Source organism: Mastigoproctus giganteus, chromosome 4 (genome assembly GCF_048544385.1).
Source record: "Mastigoproctus giganteus isolate SK-2022 chromosome 4, ASM4854438v1, whole genome shotgun sequence".
In the NCBI taxonomy this organism is placed as follows: domain Eukaryota; kingdom Metazoa; phylum Arthropoda; class Arachnida; order Uropygi; family Thelyphonidae; genus Mastigoproctus; species Mastigoproctus giganteus.
In genome coordinates this window covers 17640965-17657733 of record NC_143578.1, presented here as the reverse complement: position 1 = coordinate 17657733, position 16769 = coordinate 17640965, and the positions used below count along the sequence as shown (strand labels likewise).

At 34.3% G+C, this 16769-nt stretch overlaps 1 protein-coding gene across 8 annotated transcripts in view; it reads right to left on the bottom strand.

Moving 5' to 3' along the window:
* Positions 1 to 16769, bottom strand: part of LOC150086442 (prominin-1-A-like) — a 378392-nt gene that overhangs the window by 60052 nt on the left and 301571 nt on the right. For all 8 annotated transcript variants that reach the window (XR_016546893.1, XM_090372582.1, XM_090372587.1 and 5 more), the window contains 3 exons: positions 7923 to 8003; positions 6238 to 6303; positions 3754 to 3834 (listed from right to left, as the gene is read on the bottom strand). Coding sequence is in view for 7 of the 8 variants with exons in the window: in XM_090372582.1 (XP_090228708.1) it covers positions 3754 to 3834; positions 6238 to 6303; positions 7923 to 8003 (228 nt within the window). In the remaining variant the exon portion in view is untranslated. The remainder of the gene's footprint in view (positions 1 to 3753; positions 3835 to 6237; positions 6304 to 7922; positions 8004 to 16769) is intronic.

The window sequence follows — 16769 nt, the reverse complement described above, 5'->3', positions numbered from 1 at the left end:
ATAAATCATATATAATTTTAAAAAAAAAAGTTAATTTTATTTAAACCATATGATATTAACTATATGGGAGCAATTTATATACAGTAATACCCCGACTTGCGCAAACTCTGAGTTACGCGGTTCTTGATTTTTTCGTTTGGCAACGCTGCCGCCCACTATTTTCAAGGTCGTTTTTCATATGTTATTGATATACGGTGCGACGGCGGAGATTGAGAGCGAAAGATGAACAAAATTCAACTTTGCTGCTTTTATGTTTTTTATATCAGTGAAGGGGAAACACATTTCACCATAATAACGTAAAAACTAACACAATTCCAGCTATCGGTATAATCACAAATGCAATTAGATCGAGTTTACTACCAGTTTATAACAGATTTCGCTAGCAGAAACGCAACTGGATTTTTATTGTTTTATGGTAGTAACCCCTAGAAATGTGAGGTGTTAATAGTGTATCTCTGCCTTTATGTTGTTGTTTATTCAGTTGCTACATGCGCGCAGCTTTGTTTATGCGTATCAAGCGTGCTCCTCGTTTTGTAATTGTGCTTTATTCCCTAAAAATGAGTAAAATACTTAATTAAAAGGTGTGAAAAGGAAGCGTCCTGGTGAAGACACTGCAGATTCAGAGAGAAAAAGAAAAGCAATTATCGATAAACAGAGGCGAACTGGATCAAAAATTCTTACCCGGGAAAATTTATAGTGGCCTCACACTATGGTTTATGGCCAAAATCACACTGGCCCACCGGGGTTTCCCCGGTAAGGCTTATGGCCAGTCCGCCTCTGTCGATAGAGAAAAAATATGAAATTGTGAAACGCTTTGAGCGAAATGAAAGACCATGTGATATTGCACGTGCTACAGGCCTAAATGAAGCAACAGCGAAAAGCACATGACAATTGCAAACTTGACAGGTTGAAAATTGAAAAGGGCTCAATTGTAAAGGGCTTAAAAATTTTAGAAAACAGACTCCAATGAAGAACGCGTTATAGCTACAAAGCAAGGAATAAAAAAATTATTAGCTTGCTATGAAGAAATTCTGCGTGAAAAAAAGGAACGAATTTGACGATTTTTCGTCAGATGAATTTGTTAGATTTTATGAAGCCATCGACATCGAAATAACTTTTTAACGTAAGTCATTTGTTTTTTTAATACATTTTGTATTAATATGTATAAAGAACTGCAATTTTATTAATATTTTTCTTCTAAACTAGTGTTTTTGTTAGTCCTTGGTCCCAATTAAGCAAAATTTATGTATTTATATGCAAAGTTGTACCCTGACTTATGCGATTTTCGTCGGACCCACCTATCGCGTAACTGCGGGGTATTACTGTATATACATTATTATTTTAATGAAGAAACAATTAAGAAAATTGTAAAATTGAACTATTGATGAACAATGTATATTGCTTTTTTTTTTTTTTTTTTTTATGAAAACCCCAAACATGAAAGGTATCAAAACCTATAGTACTTAGTACCATGCATGGGTTGAAGGAGAAGGATGCCAGAAAGCCAGAAACTTTGCTCTAGAGACTAAACATGGGTTTCACCACTTCAAGCCTCCAATAAGCAAAGTGGTGGTATTTCACCGGTTGATGAAAGTCGTCTACCACCTTTTATGCCAGTAATTATGAAGTATTTTAATATAATGTACAGAGTGTGCGTGCAGAAATTGTGTTCTAGTCAATGCACCATTCTGATAGAATGGCGCAATATAATGAAATTCACTTACTCCTGTTGGTATATTAATTTGTTACAGTAGCAACAATTTGATTGACCACTATTACTTTAATAAAATTCTTTTTATGAATGAAACAACTGACTTTCACCTTAGTTACCATAAAGGAAACACTTCATTCTTCTTGAATTCTCCATCTTTACGTTAAGCAGAGTTTTTTTGTAAAATAATACAAGAAGTTAACCTCAATATAGTATGTGGAACAATGCTTCAGGAAGTAAAATCGTTTTGCAATTTTTTTCATTAAATTCTTTTAATTTTCTTATTTTTAATTGCTTTAAATAGTTTAATTATTTTTTAAACTATCTGTTACTCTAATGTAAGTTGTTTTGATTTTTTCGTTTTAATTTCTGGAGAGTATCATACGGAAGTGTTCTACATACTATATTAAGGTTAACTTCTCTTATTATTTTACAAATATTGATATCAACATAGAATGTATTGGGCATCACAGCTCTGGTTCATACTATATAATTAAGCAGTGGCAGTTTCAATTATTTAGAGAGATCTGAGTATAGATCTTATCTGAAACAGGATGAATTCTTAGTTCCTGTGAAAGAATTCTTAGGAATCCTTCAAAATGGGCAATAGTTAGCTGATATCTTAGGGGGGGGGAGAGAATAGAGAGAAGATTTTCTCCATGCATTATTCAAGGTTTGTTCCAGCCTACAATTGCAAATCAGCCAGTGAAGTAAACTTGTATAAGTAATACACATAATTAAGATCACGTGCATGACCAAATGAATTTGATACTCTATGATCAGCACAGTCAATGTGCCAAGCAATAAAGACAGGTTTATAGTTAAATTTCAATCTACCATACAATTTCTAGCATATTTATTTATTTATAATAAGTATAGTTCTTTTCCAGCTGGGTAAACCTAGAGAGTAATACAGACATCATACTATGTGAAGCCAATCCAGTGAAGTGACAACTAATACCATAATATTCACATTATGTTGTTTGTACTGAGTGACTGGCCAGTTAGCCCACACAACTGCTAGTGTCTAGTTACTGTCCATGTCAGGAGAGGAGAGGAGAGGAGGGGAGGGGAGCATAAAAATAAAATAAAAAACAAATGATAATAAAAACTTAATCTTATATCTAATGGTAGCAAACAATAATATCTGCATAGTACAGGGTTCACTTTTCTGCCAGATTGATACTTAATCAATCTGGCATCAATATATAAATTGTGATTACCCAAAATTTCAAAGAAATTCTACATTATTTCACAATTTATTGCAGAAAATTGTGATTTTAGATTCAAGTAAGCTCTACATTTACTAGGAATAAAATGTAAAATGCTTAATGTCGTCAGAGGAGAAAGCAACTGTGCCACATCTCTACTGCTAAACTACTGAACTACTAAAGTAAAGTAGTATAAAATTACACATTAAAGAGGTCTGGAATTGCGATTTTGGAGAAAACTGCATTTAATATGCTTGCAACTTTTAATACTATAGTTTTATTAGTAAAAATAATAAGAGGAGTTTACTTCAATATGAGTAGTACAGCTCTGATCCATACTATCTAATACTATAGTTTGTAAACTTCAAAAACACATTAAATATATAATGTTCTTTAACTTCTGAAAATTATAATCATTTTACTTTAAAACGAAACAAAGGTGGCCCATGGGTAACATTGCTAATGCCTGCACATCACTACAAACTCATCACATCAAATAATTTTTTTATGAAGAGAAGCCCATGAATTCATGGAGTGGAAAAGTTTAGAAAAATAAATCATATGCAGCTGTCAAAAGATTTAAAACTAAAATCTTTTCAGTCTGAAATCTTCCACTTCAACTAAAAAAAAGAAAGATGCTTTTTGTGCAAACAACCTTGAATATTTTACTATCAAAACTTTATTAATGACTGGGAACACACCATTAAAAGTTCTTGGAAACTCTGGAGGATAATAAAATACTAATATAAAAACAGCTTAAAAAATGAAAGTGGCAATAACATTTATTTCCACTATGCATAGTAAGTTCTCATGCCAACATGTGGTTTTTACCTTCTTCAGTTCTTCCTTTCCTTTAGTCTGGATGAACTCTTGTGCACTTTGAGCTTTTTCAAGTAATTCTGTAATAGCTTCCTAAAATAAATGGTCAAAATTATAAATTTATGTTAGATACACAAGCTATCCATATTATAACAAAATACCATAAGTTTCCAACCACAGCTACACAAAAACAATATGCTAAAATTGTGGCAATTTTGCCAAGAACATCAACTATTTGAACCTTTACTATTTTTTCAATTGTTTTTATTAGTTTTATATGGCAATGAATAAGTATGAAAAATCAATTAATTGCAATACAAATTAAAATTAATTGCAATACAAGTATATATTCTCCTAGCAACTAAGACATTAATAGACCTATTGTCATGATATGAGAATCTAAATACAATGATCACTGGATGTTGGCTAAGTATGGTGAAGCATACTTGGATCTACAGCAAGTAAATTTAACTTTAAGCATGGTACTGAAAGTGTTAAAGATTCTCCTCAACCAGAGGAAGCATGTAACATATTCACTGCCTCTATATCATTTCTATGCAGTGAATAAAAAATAGTCTTTAGTTCTGGTGTTATGTGTCAAGGAATTTATTGAGCAGACATTTCAAAATGTACAACTTCACTAATGATAGTACGTATATGTACTGAACCAACATGAAACTTGCATGCTGTGGCAATTTTTTCATTAGTAATGTAACAATTTCCTTATGAGTCTCAAGACTGTCAGAGCTAGATGGAAAATCAAGTCTGCCTTAAGACTTGGGATTTTCATCTAGCAAAGAACACACAATTTACAGGCACAATATACAATGAAAAACATAGCCTTAGTTTCTTTGTGGCTCAATGCACTTAAATCATTTTAATAAATTTATATTCTTCCTAAAATAATCAAAGTATGCAGTGCATTACATTTCAGGCATATTATCAAATAGTAATAATTCATAATTTAACAAAAAAAAAAAAATTATGTGCATGAACACTTATTTGTTGTTATTTGGTTTTTAGGAGCATTAGCAACTAAGGCCATATTGCTCCGGGGATATGCGGTGGTCATTCCCTGGCCTTTCCGCATCCTCCGTATTTGGTAACGGGCTCGAACCCCGGTCTAATCAAGAAGTGTGTGCTACGCACTGTTGCTCCTGCCCACTTGGCTATGGAGGCACCACATGAACACTGAAACATCTTTTTTGTGCATCCATCATATTGCCCATTCATTCCTGAAATCAGCATAAAGCAACAAACAATATCCTGCATAGAAACTCTGCTACCATTTACAGTTATATGAATATTCTCTGTAATGTGTAAAAAAAAAAAAAAAAAAAGTTGTTGGATTTCTATTATTTCAATATATATTGGATTCCAATTTAACAAAGATTAGGAAGGCTTAAATCTTTCTCAAAGCAACATAAAACCTTGAAAATCCACCCACTAAGAGTGCAGTTATTATTACATGAAGGTGAATGGGTATACAGATGTGAACACAATAGGCACATTACACATGTGCCAACATGCCTAATTAGGTGCTTTAGTTTGTTTGTTTTTTTTTTTTTTTAGGAGCATTAGCAACTAAGGCCATATTGCTCCGGGAAATGAGGTGGTCATTCCCTGACCTTTCCTCATCCTCCGTATTTGGTGGTGACAGGCTCGAACCCCGGTCTAATCAAGATGCGTGTGTGCTACGTACTGCTGTTCCTTCCCACCTGGATATGGAGGCGCCCCTAATTAGGTGCACATGGATGCAGAATACAAATGGTATAACCATCTCTTCGACCCTGCTGAAAAAAATTCCTATATATCACTGACAGAACCCAAGCCATAATAGCACATTGTCAGAATTGCAAAGAGAACATGAATATCTATAAGCAATTAAAGCAGGCTGCAAGGGTTTGAACTCAAAGGAATGCACCTCTAGACTACTCCTCGGTCTTTTTCATTATCAATTAGCTTGAATTTGGTGCTACCCAAATGTAGTACCATGCATTTAAGTGTTATACCTCAGCTGTCATTCTTGAAGTAGAATACCTTGACTGATTGTCATTAACCACATGCCCACATTTGTATTTGAAAACCTGGCAAATAAAATTTAAATATACCAAACTTGTTAATAAATTAGTTTATTAATATTAATCATAATATTTTTTTCCTTTTGAAGAAGTTTCTATTCTTAATCAGCTCAATACTGAATTGAGTAGATACGGAGAAAGAAAGAAAGAAGAGTGCTCTCTAGTTCTTCCTCCTCTTCCACCAGAAACAAATGATGATAAATTCTTAACTATTCCAATTTATCTGCAATTGCTAACATAAAAAGGCAGTGAAATCAAATAAATCATAAGTTATTACAAAATATCATGTTAAACCATAGTAAGACAGCTATAATTCAAAACTAGAAATAATTCTAACTGGCAAAAAAGCCAACATAAATGAATTAAACACACATAAACCTGCTATTAAGTAAAACAATATTTTTTTTACTGTTACCTGCAAACTTCTTCCTCCAAATTCTGAATCCTTCTGAAGTTGTTCAGTTACTTCCTGTAATTGTTCCTATAAAGTTCAGAGAAAGTGGGGTGGGGGTAATTATAGATCAACCATATCCATTAACTTCTAATAATTAACTCTACATTCATTAACTATTTCATATATACATGTTAAATTTAGTGATAGATTAATTAACATGTCAGAAACTGTTTACTATACTTCATTTTTATGGTTAAGGCTAGTTTTGTTTTTTTTGTTTTTTTTTTTTGGTTTTTTTAAACCAGTGATGATGATTTTAAAATATTATATTTCCAAAATTTGAATTTAAGGAAATAAGGATAAGTGGCACATATCTGTACTATTTGTAATAGTAATTTTAAAATTAAGTCAATTTTTTTTTTTTTTTCCCCCAGCTGTGAAAAAAAGCTCTGTGAATATGAGATAATAATACAGCACACCCAGTAGACAATAACTAAATTTTTAATAACTAAGATTACTTTGTAGCTTTCAGGATAAATGAACCCCTTCTTCAGCAAGTGAATAAATGTAGTATCGCAACCATGTGCACATCTGAGCATGGCACAACTCATTTAGTATTTATTTTATTCCGTCTGTCTGTATTTTGTTAGTATTCTGTATGCATTTATTCACTTGCTCAAGAAGCGGTTTACCCCAAAAGCTACCAAATTAATCTTAGTTATTAATTCTCAAAACATGGAATCCAGTACTACAGGCCCATTTTCATATGTTAATTTTTGGCTCAATACTGCCAATGCTTCCTAAATTTTACAAAATCCTCCAAAGGTGAGGTTCCAAAGTATAGGAAGTGCTGGCTGTATTAAGCTTATTTTATATTAATTGTAATTTGCAACACTTTGACACTACAAACTTTATTTAAAAATTTAAATAAAATATTTAAAATTGTTAAAGTAATGAAAGGAAAAAAAACTCCTTTATTTAAAACCATTTCATTTTGTGCAGCACGCACACCAATGCACTAACAATTTTTTGAACCAAGGAAGAATGACACTACTGATACTCTGTTGCAATTAAAAATATATAAATATTCATAATCATATCATTTATACTGTTAAGTAAGTAGTATGGCAAAGTGCACCACTTTATAAACTATTTTTAATTTTTTTTTTTTTCTCTAAATCTAAGGAATCAAACTTTTTACATCAATGTACCATACCAGTTAGTAAGTCATCTGAAGCCTAAACATATGGTTAGTGTGCAATTTGAATTAAAATCACATTTAATATAATGGTTTTGCTGCATTATTATTCATTTTTTAAAGCCACTATGTTTTTTTGCTTTAACAGCTCAATATATTTAAAATTACTGTTTTTCAAATAAGAATGTGATTTTTAAAAATGTGCTTATCTTCCATAATTTTTTTATAGTTATAAAAAAAAATAATTCAATTCTATTTCTCACAATGATAGAGACTAAACACTAGACATAAAATTCTTATTGGTAATTAAAAATAATAAAAATAGTAATAATAATATTTATAAAAAGCAAACTAATTTTAATTGTTGCTTTTTTCTTTTAATCCTAGTTATGAAACAAGCATGAGATAATCACTTAGAGTGAAAAAATGACTGCAGACTATAATGTTGACTATTAATGGTAAGCGAAGTAGTTTTCAATTAATTTTTTTCTTATATATAATTACTTACTAATCTTTTTTTTAATATTGAAATTAGTTTTCCATGATATTCTTCAAGTTGTGAAGCAAGCTGACGTAACTGACTAATATTCTGAAAATATATAAAAAAAACCTGAGTCCAGCAGCAAAATGAGAGAAAATACACTAAAAATGATTATTACAATGCTACACTAATGATTACTATTATAATGAAAGCAAAAAATATTTATATAGTATTAAAAAAATTATGATTATACTCAGTGGATGCACAGATAACTATAGTACTTCTGCCTTTCCATTTACTATTTTCCTGTTAGACCTTTAGACCTGTCCAGAATAAGTCCTCTTTCCTCTAACACTTGTTTAACATCAATAATAAATCAATAAAAAGTCACTTCTGAAAATCAAATGAGACATGCTGGGTGTCTCGCACTGCTTGTTTCACACTAGTTGTTTACAGTTATGCCATATTTTTGCAGCTGATATAGGTTTCAATTTGCATGGTATAATATAAATGGTAATTATGTTAACTTAACAAGATATAAAAAAAAAGTAACTGCAGTGTGAGAATATATTTGAGCTCCACAGGCCAACTATTTGAAATATCCACATGATAACAATCAGCAAGGGCCATAATCCATGTCTTACAACACATGCAGACCAACAGCAAGTGAATGTTTTGTATGATGTGCTTTTGTGATAAGCACAAGCAAAAAAAAAAAAAAAAAAATTGCAGGCAAAGGTTTTTTACAAGGACTTTTAAAAATAAAAATGGGTCAGCACCCTCTTTATTTTTAAAATTTTTCAAAGTAAAAGTTTATAAGAATGCAAACCATAATTTGAGTATTTAGCAGCAAGTATAAATATTTTTATAAATTTTAAAATTTAACTATTACAGGAGTTTGTTTCTTATCAGCTCAAAATATTATGCTTAATCATGTTTGCAATACCATATTTTCCAAAACGTCATATAGTTCTATCCTCTAATAAAGGGAGCATAAAACTGGCATTCGATAAAATTAATATGCAATGTGGGTTAATTAAACCCCACATTCCAATGTCGAAATTTTGGACTGCACATGTGATTCTCATCATCACACATCCAACAATAATCGCAACCATGGAACCCATATATATATCCTATTACGAAAGCAGTCATTTTACAACATGAGAGAAGGTGAACTTATGTACATGGCAAATGTACATTGAGTCTGATTGATAGTCTTTCCCCCTTTTCTTTCTCTCTTTTTTTTCATTGTTCACAAGATGCATAGGTCTGTTGTAGTAAAGTATTAGGTGTATATTATTATTATAGTAATGGCAAAATATGCAAGAAAGCAAGCTTATACAGCAAAAAGTTTCTAGTTTTTAATTCATTTAAACTACCCACCTCCACAAAACCAGATGAAGGTTTGTTTCAACAATCAACCATTCTCTGGGTGAAGGCATACACCCAATCTGCAAGCATCCTTCCTCATTTCAAATTTATGCCCCTAATGTATCTGAGCAAGAAGGCTTCCATGTATATATATATTCAGCTTACTCAATCAAGGTCTTAAACACCTCAATCAGATCTCCTGATGCTACAATTTGCAAAACTGAATCCTTTTCTAGTAAGTGCACTGTTTTTCTCCCCTCACCAATCTTGTTGCTCTTCTTTGCACCCATTCCAACAGATCCATGTCCTTCCTAAACTGAGACTTCCAGACCTGCGTCAGTATTCAAGTTGTGACCTAACCATTGCCTTATACAAAGAGATGATCACCTCCCTATCCCTGTTGGCAAATTTCCTGTATATCATTGAAAAAAACTCCATGGGCTGTCCTGGAAGGCTGTCTGCACTGTCAGAGAATTCATATCTGACTGCACAAAAATCACCTCCACGTCTTTTTAAATCTCCACTGCCCCAAGTGTGGTACCAAACGGCTGGCAGGTTAATCTGAGATTACTGTTCCCCCATATGCAGTACCTTGCATTTGTCAATATTAAACTTCAACTGCCACTTCTCAGCCTGTCTGTCTAATTTGTCTAGATCTTGTTGCAGTAGCATAACCTGATTACTGTGATCAACTACCCTTCATCTCACTTACAAACTCAGACATTAAAGAAAACAATGTGCCAATACCAAACCCTAGAGGATTCCACTAATAACATTAGTTCAAGAAGATTAGTTCGGTGCACATTGATAACTATACTGTCTTCTACCACTCAACCATCCCTTCATCCATAACAGCAACTTGCCCCTAATGCCAAACTGCTCCAATTTGTATAGTAGTATTTGCTTCCCTCATAGGATGCCTCCCTTAATATAACTGGATAGATCCATCCACCCAACATGCTTTTTTTTTTTACATTTAACTAAAACAATCTCTTCCACTTTCCTCTCTGTTATCACAAAATTCTTCGGTTCCTCACCAGAATTTGACCCAATTCCGGTATCCCCAACCCTAAAAAATTCCTCATGTGTAAATGTAGATGCAAGATACACATTGTTTGTCAAAAACCTGAGCAAGATCATCATGTCCATTCATATCTAGTGGAACAATGTGTTTCAGTCCCTTCTATTGTTTAGATAAGTAAAGAAGTCGTTGCTGCTTTTATTTGCATTGTTTGCCAGAGACTTCTTGTAATCTGTATTAGGTTGACTAATCACCTTTGTGACTTGATTACAGACTAGTTTATATCTACCATAGAATTTAAAAACTGTCTGAGACCACTGTGATCTCCCTTACAAAAGCCCTTCCATTTACCTTTGACAGTAGTTATGTCTAAGTAAATCCAACAGAAGCACACTGTGCTCACTGCCACCTATATGTAACTCTTCAAAATATAATGTTATGTTGTCTTACTCATCTTCAAGGAGTACATCACTTCAAAAGCATCTTAGTGTATATTTTGGTTTGTTTCATCACTTTCAATACAATTATCACTATTAGCCTTTCTACTTTTTTTTTTAAACTTTATCTGTCTTAGTTTCTATTCTTTATAAAGATTCTGTATAGTGTACTTTATTTATTGCTGTGTTTTAATAAAGTTTTATTTCATGTTTTTACTTTTCATCATTTCATTACAAGATTTGTTTCAATATATCTGTCTTATTTTTTCAAGTGTGAATAATATTTTATTTAAAGTGAGTAAAAGATTAAATTTCTAGATAATTATTATCTGGTCCTCAGTTGTCCTAATTATTCGCTGTACAATAATTCCTTTTGCTTCAAAAGTGGTACTTGTGCATATGTTTGCTATGATATTCCCTGTCAGAGACTCAGTAATTTGGAATCTCCTCTTTTCAACCTTCTCTGGCTTAAAATCTCTCTGCCCTATTCTGATAAATTTATCTGTTGCTTCTACTGTTCTCTCAACACCACTAATCACTTGGAACTCTGACTTCCTCTCTTTGCAACTTGACTTTCTCCAGTCCAACTTTCCTAACAGTAAGGTAATTTGCCTTGGTAATCTTAATGTTTACAATTCCAGCTGGCTTCCGTTTTCTTGTCACACTGACCCAGCTGGTTAAGATGCAGAGGTTTTTGCAATTACCAATGACTTTGCACAGATAATTCATTTAACTATCAGAAAACAGATGATCCTAAACACATAGCAATACTCTTGATCTGTTTCTAACAAACAACCCTTCTAAGTACATGGTCAAGGTGAGTGGTTCTCTAGACAGCTCAGATAAATTTCAACATTCTTCAGGTATGAGGGCTCCAAAAGATTCCTAGGAAAATATTTCCCCATACCAAAACACTGCCACCACCTCCCTGTTTCTGTTAACCAGGACATCAGAGCGATTCCTCTCCACAGTTTCTTGCTGTACCTCCATCTACTGTCCATACAGCAGAGAAGAAAACATGATTCTCATTTAAAAATGCAACTTTTTTTTCAGTTGTCACCAGTCCAATGATGCCATTCAGATGCAAATTTCAGGGATCATTGGTGATGAGTGGCCATAAGCAAGGGTACCTCAACTGGGCACTTACTCCGGAGTCCCATGTGGAAAACGATTCATTGGTTCAGTCTTCAAAACTCTGCTACTAGGTTTCTGGTTAAAATCCATGGTCAGCTGTTCCACCATTTTCTACTTATTTGCTCACACAAGGTGGGACAGCCTTTTACTACAACTATCGATAAAGAGTGGATCGATAGTTGCAGTAAATAGCAAACTGGCTTGACAACTTTTGCTCTGTCCACCATCCATCCACTCTTGGAACATCTTAATTACCGCAATCCAAGAAGAGCTAAAGGCATTTGCTATTTCCATAATACCGTCATTCTTCTGCTAGCACCTAACAAGGGATGTCAAATCACATCCCTTGCCCATTAGCATTAGTTGAGGTATATGATGCAAGGAAACAAGATTATACAGCATCAGTCAAAAAAAAAAAAAAAAGAGAAAGAAACACTTCCCATTTTGCCCATCCAATCACTCCAAATGTTTCTCTAGTTCAGCCTTAAATTTAAGCTATCAACTTCCACAACAACACATGGAATTCTGTTCCAGAAATCAATTACCCACTGGATAAGCAGGTAGTTGATTTCGGGATTATTATTCTTGCAAGAATGGAATCCTTTATTCCACACTCCACTTTAAAATCTCATCCTTTATCTAAACCTTGGTTTTCCAATAAATGTGCTAAGGCTGTTCAAGAGAAGAATGTTGCATATCATAATTGGTTTGTTTCCAATTCTTCAGTTTCATTTTCTGCCTACACCAAAGCTCGCAACAATTGTAAAGCAAATAAGTTATTAATCAGTCCAAACTATATTTTGAACAGGCTTAACAGTAGAAAACTTTCTCCTTGCCCTAATGGTAGCCGAGCATTGTGGTCTCTTGCCAAAGCTGTTGGCTGTAACCTTTTACCATCTCTGCAAAAACCAGATGGTTCTGTTGTCACTTCAGCCAAGGATAAAGCTGACCTGCTGGCATTCAATTTTTCTTCTAACTTATGTATTAATGATCTTGGTAAAACACCTCCCACCATTCCCAATACACTTCATTCAATGCCTCCTGTGGTCTTCCATCAAAAGGATGTCAGAAGGATTTCGACAAATCTTGATGATAAGAAAATGTCCTGGTGGTATTTCTCCACTTGTTCTCAAAACATGCGCCCCTGAACTTACTCCTGTTCTTTGCCATCTTTTTTTCACTTTCTTATTCCAAAGGTGTTTTTCCTTCTGCTTGGAAATTTGCTCATATCCAACCAGTTCCTAAAAAATGTAAGAAATCCCTCCCATCCAATTATCATCCCATTGCAATTACTTCTATTCTTTCTAAAGTAATGGAGAAATCAATTAACCGCCAACTCTTAAACTACCTAGAAACCTTCCATCTAATCAATGATCGCCAGTATGGATTCCGTCAGTGTTGATCCACTGGTGATATTCTGGCTTCTGTTACCCACTTATGGACAAATTCAATGGAAAAGTTTGGTGAAACAAGCAGTTGCTCTTGACATCTCAAAGGCTTTCAATCGTGTTTGGCATAAAGGTCTTCTAAACAAGCTTCCATCTTATGGTTTGCCAACTGTTTTTAGTAATTGGTTAGCCAGTTTTCACTGATTGCTCACTGAGGGTGATGGTAGATGGTTCTGTCTTCTAACTTTGGCACTAATGCTGGTGTCCCCCAAGGTTCAGTTCTTTTCCCCACTCTTTTCCTCTTATATATTAATCACCTTCTTCCATTGACTGGAAATCCTATCCATAGTTTTGCCGATGATAGCACATTGCATTCCACTTTCCATTTTGAGAAACCTTACCCTGCTCAATCAGCTTCAAATTCTCGAATATCTGCTACCAATTCCTTAAATGCCGATCTCCAGGTAATTCTCCAGTAGAGCAGAGAGAACTTAGTTGATTTCAATCTTTCTAAAACTCAGTCTTGTCTTATATCTCGCAAAAAAGATTCTTCTGCTCCTATGCTCATCTTTGGTGACACTCTGACTTCTAGGCAAAATGATATATCTCTTTTGGGGATTACCCTGATTTCTAATCTCTCTTGGCACAAGCACATTAAAAATATTGCTTCCTCTGCATCTAAAAAACTTGGTTTTCTCTTTCACTCTTGGCGTTACTTTTCTTCCAAACAGCTGTTCACTCTGTACAAATCACAAATCCACCCTACCATGGAATATTGTTCCCACATCTGAGGTGGTGCCCCCCAAAACCTCTCTCAGGCTTCTAGATTCCATTCAGAAGAGCAGTTAGGTTAATTAATGACTCCTCTCTAACAGCGTCTCTCCACTCATTGTCTCATAGTACTGTTTCTGCTGCATGCGTTTTCTAAAGATATTTCCATGGGCACTGTTTTTCTGAACTGGCTTTTATTATTCCCACTCTCTTTCAAAATAGTCCGAACACGTGCCGCCACCAGCCATTTACTGTCCAACTTCAAACTCACAGAACCAACTTTTCATCTTCCTTGTTTATTCGTTCAACTGCTGTTTTCTGGAACAACCTTCCTTCGTACGTATTTCCTGAAAATTACAGTCTACTGAAGTTCAAGTCCAGTGTCAACAAATATCTTCTTTCATCTTCTCAACCCCAACCTAAGCACAGTACTAAGTACTATAGGTTCTAATACCTCTCGTGTTTGGGGTTACCATAAAAAACAAAAAATAAAAAAAAACACTACCCGCTGTCTAAAAGCAAACTTCCGTACATCTATTCTACAGCTGTCTTTCCTCAATTTCAGTTGTCACTCATCTATGTCCCCTCAGCTTATTAATATGAGCAAGCAGAAGCATCCCATCAGCACTGAGCCTGCTTAAACCATTCAAGGCATTATACACATCTCAATCAGATCACCTCACAGGTGCCTAGTCTCCAGATGCTGGAACTTGCAGAACTTAAGCCTCTCCTGGTAAGAGAACACCTTTGTTCCTCTCACCAATCTTGCTGCCCTTCTCTGTACTAGTTCTAACAACTCTACATCCTTGCTAAAATGAGGCTTCCAGACCTGTATGCAGTACTCAAGGTGTAGCCTGACCATTGCCTTATACAAAAGGTATAATCACCTTGTCTCTGATAGCAAAATTCCTATATATCATTGACAAAATTCCATGACTTGCTCAGAGAACTTCATATCTGACTGCCAATTACCCCAAGGTCTTTCATTCTCCACCTCCCCAAGTGTAATACCAAACAGTTTATACATTTCTCTTGGATTGCTGCTACCCATATGGAATACTTTGCTTTTGTCAATGTTAAACTTCAGTTGCCACTTCTCAGCCCATCTGTCTAACTTTTCTAGATTCTGTTGAAGTAACATACTATCTTTACTGTCAATAACAACCCTGCCAACCTTTTATATCATTTGCAAATTTGGACATGAAGCCTGATATACCCTCATCAATATCATTGATAAATACACAAAACAACAATGGGCCCAGCACCAAACCCTGGGGGTCTCCACTAATAACATTAGTCTACATAGAGCAGTGTCCATTTATTACCCCTCTCTGCCATTTCCCACTCAAACATACCTTTATCCATTGCAGCAACTTTCCCTTAATGCCATACCGCTCCAATTTGAACAGCATCAAAAGCTTTCCTGAAATCCAAGTATATATCAAAATTATTTTTTTCATCCAGTTCCTTTGTGACCACATCATAGTATCCAATCAAATTGGTCAGACAAGACTTCTCCCTAACAAACCCATGCTGTGTCTGAACTATTACTGCAGTCTTGTCTAGGTGATCCTGTATCACCTCTTTAACCAGTGACTCCATTATTTTCCCCAGAACAGAAGTTAAACTAACATGTTTATAATTATTTGCGTCATCCTTTAAACCCCCTTTGTAAATTTGGGATACATTTGCACATCTTCAGTCCATTGGGACTGCCCCTGAATCTAAGAATACTCTCATAAATGATGCTCCTATATCAAGCAAGTACTTCATATGGACAGTACAACAGGGTAGTATCATGTTTACCAGTTCTCATCATGAGATGAGTGCCACCAGGCAGGTAGGAATGGCAGACTGCTAAAACAAAGGGATGATTGTAACATTTGAACTAAGCAGTGTATTTTTGTGTGTTAATCTGAGTTAAAATAAATATCAGAAAGTCAGGAAGAAGAAAAATTTTCACAGAAAAATATTAAGATTCATCCAGGTAAAACTTTAAGACCAGGTTTATGATATAAGTCAACTGTTTCTAGTAATATTTTCAGCAACTTGTAAATGAAGCTCAAAACCACAGAAATCCCAGCTCAACTCAAAGTGGAGAAGGGAAAAAAAAAAAGCCAGCAAACTTTGAACTTTTTTTACTCCGTATCCTTATGAACCTTAAAGGAAATATATATTTCTATTAATATTTTCAGCTACAACTTTCATTTCTTTTTTGCTCCCATGTTACTTACCTACGTCTTTATTCTCCTTGGTTTTTACAATAGTTTCCAGCATTATTGCCACCATCGGAAACTGCTGTTTTCAGTTTGTAATAAATACCACCTGCGATTCTGTCAGTATCATCTTAACACTGTTGATTCTCCATCCTTTCAGCTGCAATTTTACCTAGGGGAACAAAAGGTCAGAGGTCCTAGCACAGAGACAAAAGTTGCTTTCTGCTCATGGCTGAAAAGAAAACACAAACTTTGCAATGGTCAGCTGCACTTACAAATTTTGTTAAAAGGCATCCACATTTTCTGTATGATAACACTAGCATACAATCTCATTAATGGTACAGTGTCAGTGGATGATTTGACCAACATATGAGATGGTTTCATTAGTCAAACTCAGTGATATCTTATACACCAAATCTGTAAGTATTGAACTAATTTAAACAAATGTTTATTTTGCATATGTTTATCCTTCATTGGTATAAACATATTGTAATATTAAATGGCAAAGTATAATGATTCAGAGATTATTATTT